This window comes from Leptodactylus fuscus, chromosome 5 (genome assembly GCF_031893055.1).
Source record: "Leptodactylus fuscus isolate aLepFus1 chromosome 5, aLepFus1.hap2, whole genome shotgun sequence".
Taxonomy (NCBI): Eukaryota; Metazoa; Chordata; class Amphibia; order Anura; family Leptodactylidae; genus Leptodactylus; species Leptodactylus fuscus.
Window position 1 is genome coordinate 101597357 of NC_134269.1, and position 9061 is coordinate 101606417.

General features: G+C 44.0%; 1 protein-coding gene across 2 annotated transcripts; it reads left to right on the plus strand.

Annotated features, from left to right (window-relative positions):
• Positions 1–961: 961 nt before the first annotated feature.
• Positions 962–5055, plus strand: SMKR1 (small lysine rich protein 1). 2 transcript variants are annotated; one of them, XM_075276261.1, is made up of 3 exons: positions 962–1096; positions 3650–3705; positions 4749–5055. In XM_075276261.1, exons 2-3 carry the CDS (start codon positions 3697–3699, stop codon positions 4989–4991), a joined length of 252 nt encoding a protein of 83 aa, XP_075132362.1. In that variant the 5' UTR covers positions 962–1096; positions 3650–3696; the 3' UTR covers positions 4992–5055. The 2 variants fall into 2 exon arrangements, with proteins under 2 accessions (XP_075132362.1, XP_075132363.1); XM_075276262.1 differs by having other exon boundaries at positions 982–1064.
• Positions 5056–9061: the final 4006 nt, after the last annotated feature.

Here is a 9061-nt window from a genome sequence, read left to right on the forward strand (position 1 = left end):
AGAGGTGAGGTACACTACTACAGGGGTACACTACAGAGGTGAGGCACGCTACTACACGGGTATACTACAGAGGTGAGGTACACTACTACATGGGTACACTACTACACGGGTACACTACAGAGGTGAGGTACGCTACTACACGGGTATACTACAGAGGTGAGGTACACTACAGAGGTGAGGTACACTACTACAGGGGTACACTACAGAGGTGAGGTACGCTACTACACGGGTATACTACAGAGGTGAGGTACACTACAGAAGTGAGGTACACTACAGAGTTGAGGTACACTACTACAGGGGTACACTACAGAAGTGAGGTACACTACTACACGGGTACACTACAGAGGTGAGGTACACTACTACACGGGTACACTACAGAGGTGAGGTACACTACTACACGGGTACACTACAGAGGTGAGGTACACTACTACACGGGTACACTACAGAGGTGAGGTACGCTACTACACGGGTATACTACAGAGGTGAGGTACGCTACTACACGGGTACACTACTACACGGGTACACTACAGAGGTGAGGTACGCTACTACACGGGTATACTACAGAGGTGAGGTACACTACTACACGGGTACACTACAGAGGTGAGGTACGCTACTACACGGGTACACTACAGAGGTGAGGTACGCTACTACACGGGTACACTACAGAGGTGAGGTACACTACTACACTACTACACGGGTACACTACAGAGGTGAAGTACGCTACTACACGGGTATACTACAGAGGTGAAGTACGCTACTACACGGGTATACTACAGAGGTGAAGTACACTGCTCCCCTCTTAAACCATTACACCACATATAATAAACCATGTCACCACAACCATCCAACGCTCCTGCTCACGACCTACTAAAACTAAGCACGTGACTCTTCTATCCGGGTTTTGAGTGACGCTTGTAGGCGGGGTCACGCATCACTACGACAACCATGGCAAGCCGAGAAACCTGTGTAGCTACGGCAACAGTGCTATAGGATGCCGCTGGAAGGAAGAGTCGCCTAATAGCCAAACCACCGGAGACACCGAGGCCCGGGAACAGCGCCGCCTGGTGAGCACCGCGCAGTCCTGCCCAGTCACAAAGTATGTGGCACGTCTCTTCCCCTTTTGCAAGTCCAAAAAAAAAAGTACTAAACCACCGTTATACTCTGCAGTCACTGGCCCGGGCTCATGTGCTCCAGCCAGCAGCTGCTTCTCTCTATAGTGAGTGTTTCCTACTGACAGTGGTACTAGGGGGCTGCCTTATGTGAGGTACATGATAAAGGAGTTGTAGAAGGTAGGGGAGGAGTATCTGAGCCCCAGGACCCTCACTGACCTCTATGTGACACTCACAGTGGCGGTCTGCCGTGCCCTGTATGATCACAGATATACTGATTTATAGATTCTTCTTATGTTTTTCTACCTTTGCAAAATAATTTATTTATGAAAAGAAAATTTGCTATGGGTCACCCGTATTCTGAGAATCATAACTATTTTATATATCGAAGTAGCCGTGCAAGAACCATAGCTTTTATTGGTACCATCTTGGGAAGGCTGTGGAGATGGTAGACCAAACCAATAACCCATATGCCAACTGCCATACTGCCAACTGCCCATGCCATAAATCGTTGACAGCTAAAACTCCTCTAATTCTTGAAAAATGCCAGTAAGGCTGGGTTCACATGGGGTTTTTTGGACCGGATTTTATGCGGAATCTGTCTAAAAAAAACGCCTCCCATTGACTTCAATGGGAGGCGTTCACTTCCTTTATCTGCGAGCGGTCTCTTCCTGCTCACAAAAAAAGAAGCGACCTGCCCTTTCTTGTAGCAGATTCCATGGCTGAATCAGCCGCAGAATTTGCAGTGCAACACTCCCTTCCCGACTAGGGCCATTTATATGGGCCTAATCTGGATCGGAATGCCGCAACTGTTGGAATTCCGTGACAGTCACGAGAGGTGTTTTTTGGTCCGGATTCTGAGGCAGCTTCCCACGTCAAAATCTGGTCCAAAAAACACAGTGTGAACCCAGCCTCATTGAATTCCTAGGAAAGTAAATATACAACAAGCTCTGCATCTAATTAGGCCATGTTCACACAAAGGAATTCAGAGCTAATTATGAAGCAGATTCCACCTCAAAATTCAGATCCAAATTCTGCCTGAAATCTGCCTCCATCCATTTCAGTGGAAGACAGACAATAATGAGCGTCATGCCCGATTTTCAGGTGTATTCCAACTGAGAACTCCCATTAGAATGGATATCAGGGAGAAAAATACTGCCCAGCCGACGTGAAATATGATGCAGAATTTGCAAATTCATCACTGGATTCCATTGCAGATTTAGTAAAGTGGAAAAATTTTGCTTCTGAATTCCTGAAGCTGAATTTTTCAGATTCTAAACGTCTTCCGGCGCTGGGAGTCAAATTTCTAGGCCTCGGGCAGAGCCGACTGCGCATGCCCACAGGCCACAAGAAAATGGCTGTTTACTTACTGTGTAAGCGGCCATTTTTCTTGTGGCTGCGGGCATGAGCAGTTGGCTCTGCCTGAGGCCTAGATGTTTGACTCCCAGTGCCGGAAAAAGACACGTGAAGAGGACGTTCCTGAAGAAGGTGGAGGCGGCGCTGGAGAGTTCTCTCCTAGCATTGGGGACGCCCCAGTGCTGTTTGTGCGCTGGGGCCCGCCCCCAGTGCTGCGAGATAACTCATTTGCATTCCGACGGAAACCGGGATTTATACCAAACAGTGACATGGAGAAGGAATCCCGGTTCTTGTCGGTATGTAAATTAGCTCTCTCGCAGCACTGGGGGCGGGCCCCAGCGCACAAACAGCACTGGGGGCGTCCCTAATGCTGTCAGAGAACTCTCTCCAGCTCCGCCTCCATCTAAGTCAGCAACGTCTTCTTCATACTCTTCTTCCGGCGCAGGGTTCCGACTTCTAGGCCTCGGGCCTTGGGCAGAGCAAACTGCGCATGCCCACAGACCACAAGAAAGTGGCAGCTTACAATACTGTGGAAGCGGCCATTTTCTCGTGGCCTGTAGGCATGTGCAGTCTGCTCTGCCCAAGGTCTAGAAGTCGGAAACCTGGGATAAAGAAGACGCTGTTGACAAAGATGGAGGCGGCGCTGGAGAGAGTTCTCTGGCAGCATTGGGCCCACCCCGAGTGCTGCGAGAGAGCTAATTTACATACCGACAAGAACCAGGATTCCTAAAGAATGGCGGTGCGGAGAAGACAACGAAAGGTAGGAGACGAATAGCCTTTCTTAAGGTTATTCTGACGTTTTATTAATAAAAAAGGGTTTCTATGATAGGATCCCTTTAAAGGGAGTCTGTCACCAGAACCTAGAATATCAAAATTCTGGTGACAGACTCCATATAGTATGTACAACAGGGGTACCTGATATATTCTTTGAAATATAAAGGTGGAGGTTAAATTGCTGTCACTGTGCCTATTGCTATATGACTTTCTCCGAGAGAACACATCTATTTTTTTTCTTTTCTTTTTATTCATAGAAGGAAACATTGTGTGTGTGTGTATATATATATATATATATATATATATATATATATATATATATATATCACACTGTGGTGGAAAACTCTTAAATGCTGAACCCTCTGTCTTCTTCCCATTGCATCCCATATGTTTTTTCTGCTTGTTTTTAGGGAGGATATTATGGAAATATAGCCATTGTTCATCGGGTTTTAGTCTGATGAAAATGGTAAGTGGACAAGTTTTTTTGTTTTTTTTTATTACTTACTATCTTGCCTAAAGGAGTTTAATTGTTATGCATATCTAAGATTTTGGGGAGCTGGACAGCAGTTAGGGGTTATTATCTAGACCAGAGAGTGAAGCCCAATTTTCCATATGAATAATATCCTTATTTTGCATAAAAAAGGAGATGCAATGCCGTATAAGAAAGGCAGGTTTGGAAAGTGTAGAAGCAGCCCTATAAAGGTACTGTCAGTTTGCTACCGAATTTCCTGCTGCCAGACTTTCTGAAATATACTATTCTGATATAGAAATCAGACAAACTTAAAGGTGTCATGATCAATAACCATATTCTATATATTTTTTTCCATCTTGTACAACATAATAACCTCATATAACTCCAAGTACTAATAAGTCTATCTTCATCATTTCCTTAACGTTGGAGGAGATTCATAATAGAGGAATTAATGATATTGGAAATGACCAAAACAAGGTTGCCCACTTTAAAATGCCCTTCTAGAGCAGGTTTCTAAAGAGAACTTGTCACATTGAAAATGTAGTCCAATTTGTGCAGGGCATTGCACTAGCTTGCAAACCATTGCTGTGTCTGAATGCATTTGCATTTGCCATAAAAAAAATTTTGATGTAAATATCTCCATGCTGGAGCCAGTATTAATGCTCCCCTCTCTCAGATCTTGCACATGTGCCAATTGGACATATGCAGGAGTATGCACAGTACTGTAATGGTCACTTTTTGATGACAGAGACAGTAATGTCAAGTACAAGATTATGAAAGGGAGCTGTGATGCTTGTTGTGGAGGGTCATGTCAATCTTGACGTAAGGGACCGTGGGGGACAATACTAAGCAGCAATGAACACAGTGGAGTGAAACAAAATGGTGGAACAGTACTGGGATTTGTAAACAGGACTGAGGATTTGTAAAGGAAGTGCATTAGTAAATTACATATATTAATAAATTCTGGCAAAATATTGTTATTGTCTCTTAAATGATCATGTATGACCACTTGTATTTATTTTATTTTGTGTTTTCAGCCAACAAAAAGTGCCAAATCCAAGGGCTCAGCAAAGTCCCACAGCAAAGGGAAGAAGAAGTCAAAGAAATCAAAGAAAAGTAAAGAACCTAAACCTGAAGTGGACATCCTCAGTCCAGCCGCCATGCTGAATGCTTATTACATCTCCCATAATGCTGTAGACTGCTTGGAATATCGAGGATTTAGCTGGACTGGAGCTCCAAAAAAGAAAGGCAAAAAGGGAAAAGGAAAGAAAAAGAAATAGTTTCCACCAGTCTCTATGGCATTTCGTGAGCAATTGGTGCCAAATACTAAACATCTATGTTTATGGAAATTAATGCCTAGTTTACAGTGTAAGCTTGTATAGACACGTTAAACATATTCTAGTCATAAAAAAAAACTTTGATATCCACTTTGGCTGGAACTGGAACTGTTAAGACCATTAAATTGTGAGAAATTACTAAAAAATGTGCCTAGTTACATCTGTATTAGCATTACTGTTATGGCATATAATAATGTAATGTAATAAAGGCAGTCTAGCATATATGATCTAGAAAACTAGGTGAGTGGGGTATAAAATGAGGCAATAATAATAATAATACATTTTATTTATACAGCACCTACATATTCCACAGAACTATACAAAATGTAGGGTTGTAAAGATAAAAAAAAGATACATTACAAAGAAATAGTCAATTCACAAAATTTGGACAGAGGGCCCTGCTCACAAGAACTTACAATCTATGAAGTACAGGGGGTGATCTAGGAGATAGCATTGCTTATACAGTGGTCCAGACATTTTTTGTGATAGAAGTTACATCCACACCAGTATCCTTTAATGTGCATATGGTGCCTGGACATATAACGTTAGAGTCCGATACAACGTCATATCCTATAGGGCAGTGATGGCGAACCTTTTTGAGACCGAGTGCCCAAACTGCAACCCAAAACCCAATAAATTATCGCGGAGTGCCAACACAGCAATTTAACCTTAAGGGGGAATTCACACATAGTAAAGTGGAGCGCAATCTGGCACGTATACGCGTGTCAGCAGTTTGTGCGCTCAAAAAGATCCCATTGATTTCAATGGGCGTTACGAGCGTATACGCCGCGTAATTTTGTGCCCGTAATTTTGCTACATCTTCGGTGTAGCAGAGCTGTGCGCTCAACACTGCTACATCTGAGATCGGACCACAATGGAAACTGCTGTGGACCGATCTTAGACTCCGCCTCCTGCAGCAGAACCAGTGTTGATTGGCCGAATGCTGTACTCTGTATGGCCTTCGGCCAATCAACGCTGGTCAATGCATTCCTATGGGAAAAAGTCAGCTCCTGTATATTGCAAGCTGACAGGGATCCCGATGAGATAGTGACGTAATACAGGTACTTCGGCATGTTAGATGGCCCCAGGCATGCTTCCCCTGCTGTCCCAGTTGCATTCCAGGGTGTTGGCATCATTTCCTGGGGTGTCATAGTGGACTTTGTAACTCAATAAATACTGTACCGAGCAATCCTCTGCTGTCACTTTCTAAAATATGAAGTTGTTGACAGCCTGAAAACTTGTGAACTGAGACAATCAGCAGCAGTAGAGACATCCGGCACCCACTCGGGTAGAAACAGACAGGAAATATTGACCAGTGGATGGAAAGGACACTGCGCTACTCCAAAGCGTTGAATCAACATGCACTTTATTGAGGTTTCTTACACACAACGAATTCGGACAGCGTTTCGGGGACTACCCCTTTTTCAAGTGTACAACCAATACACACACGTATCGGAAACTCTGGCGGGTTCCCTCTGCGGACTTTCTGTAAAAAGCACTGTGAAAAAAAATACAATGTATTACCGCTGACTGGACTTGGTGACTCTCCTGAGTCTAAGTGTGGCTTCCCCTGAAATAAAGCATTTTTCCCCATAGACTATAATGGGGTTTGATATTCGTTCGAATAGTCGAATATTGAGGGGCTATTCGAAACGAATATCGAATCTCGAATATTTCACTGTTCGCTCATCTCTAGTCATAACATAACAGGTCCCTCAAGTCAAGCTTATAACTCTACAGTGTTGATCCTGAGAACCTGTAATATTTTTCTTGTGCAAGAAAGACATTCAGGCCTCTTTTGGACTTACACAATGAATCCACTATCACAATATCCTGTGGCAGTGAGCAGAGCCGGCGTTTGGGAGGGCAAACTGGGCAATTTCCCAGGGCCTCCATCCCCAATGGGGCCCCTGAGATTCAGAGCATCAGGCTTTTAGCCTGATGCTTCCGATCCTGGGAGGTCCCCAGCTGTATTGGTGTACTGTACACGGAGATACTACTTAATTCCATCACAGAGCAGGGAGCTGAAAAGTCCCTGCTCTGCCATAGAAGACCACCAGAAACGCATGGGACGTCACAGTGCAGGTGGAGCATACCTCCCAACTTTTGAACAACAGAAAGAGGGACAAAAAGTGGCAAATCTAGCTCTGCACACTTATGTTGACTCCGCCCATTCTCATTCATTTTTCATGTACTCCCACACAATATTATCCTCCTACAGTCACCCGTACATTATATGCCCCCACATTGTAATGTTCCCTTCCAACTGCCCCGCAGTATCAAGTCCCTCTCCTGGTGCCCCAGTTTAAACATGAAACTGGGGCAGCTGGAGGGGGACATTAGCAATGGGGTTAGTTGGAGAGGGACAATAAATTAATGGCAGATGAATTGGAACATGAAGTGGGCAGATGAAACTCGGGCAGCTAGAAGCAGACATTAAACCATAGGGGTAGCTGGAGGGTGACATTAAACTGGGGACAACTAGAGGCAGACAAGTCCCCCTACAGCTACTCCCACGGTTTAATGCCCCCTTCAGTTGTCCCCAGTTTAATGTCCCCCAGTTTAAGTGCCCCCTTCATCTGCCCCATTTCATGTCCCTTCCTCCATCTCTGCCCCCGGTTTCATCTCCCCCCCTCCATTTCTCCCTCACTTTCATATCCCCTTTCATCTGCCCCCAGTTTCATATCCCCTTTCATCTGCCCTCAGTTTCATGCCCCCCTCCATCTCTGCCCCAGTATAATGACAAAAATACACACACAGACAGACACTCACACTCTCTCTCTCCACCCTGCATCTCACATCCTCCCCTCCCTTCTCAGTACCTTACACGCATCTCTTCACTGCACGGGACACTGACACGCCCACCTAGTCACGTGACCGTGTGATGTCACACAAGGTCCTTGAACCATAGTGAAGCGTTCATTCGAAGGAATGATTGTTCAGTAAAACATTAAAGGGACATAGCGGGACATGTAGGGAGCTGTGTGGGACCGCGGGACAGGGGTATGAAAGTGGGACTGTCCTGCCAAATGCGGGACGGTTGGGAGGTATGGGTGGAGTGATGATGTCACTGCATCGCGCCACCTGTGCCACTACTACAGGGAGAGTCTGCGGCTGCTCCGCTCATCATGGGTGCGCAATAAGGTGAGTACAAGATTTATTGCTTTATGGTAAGGGATTATCTGTTAAGGGGGCAAACTATTATTTATAGTGGAGGAACTATTAAATTTAACGGGGCTAGTATTTATAATGGAAGAACTATTATATATAAAGGGAGCACTATTTTAAGTGAGGAATTATTATATATAAGGGAGGCTATTATGAGGCAGAGACCAGAGCATCAGGGAAAGGAGAGTATGATTTTTTTTTCTCTTCACCTCCAACCTATTTATTTAAAAAATAAAAAATTTTGCCCCTTAACCCCTTCCCGTCGACAGCATTTTTTGATTTTTGTCTTTGACTCCCCCCCGCCTTCCAAACCCCATAACCTTTTTATTTCTCCTCTCTCAGAGCCATATGTGGTCTTAATGTTTGCGGGACAAATTTTTCTTCATGATGCCACCATTAATTATTCTGTACAATATAGTAGGAGGCTGTAAAAAAAAAAAAAAAAAAATCAGAATGGGGTGCATTTGAAGAAAAAGTGCATTTGTACGATTTTCTTAAAGGCTTCATTTTTATGGTGTTCACTGTGCAGCCAAAATGACATGTCATCTGTAATCTATGTTTCAGTACGATTCTGGGGATACCTAATTTATATGATTTTATTTACATTTTAACCCCTTAACAAAAATCCAAAACTGTGCCAATTTTTTTTTTCTAAAAGTCACCATATTCTGACACACGTAACTTTTTTTATACTTCCGTGTATGGAGATACATAGGGTGTCTTTTTTTGCTAGACCAGGTGTATTTTTTAGTTATACCATTTTGTGGGATTGTTATTGGAAAACAGCGATTTGGCACTTTTGACTTTTTTTCCCCGCGACGGCATTTACCGTACGGGAAAACTAT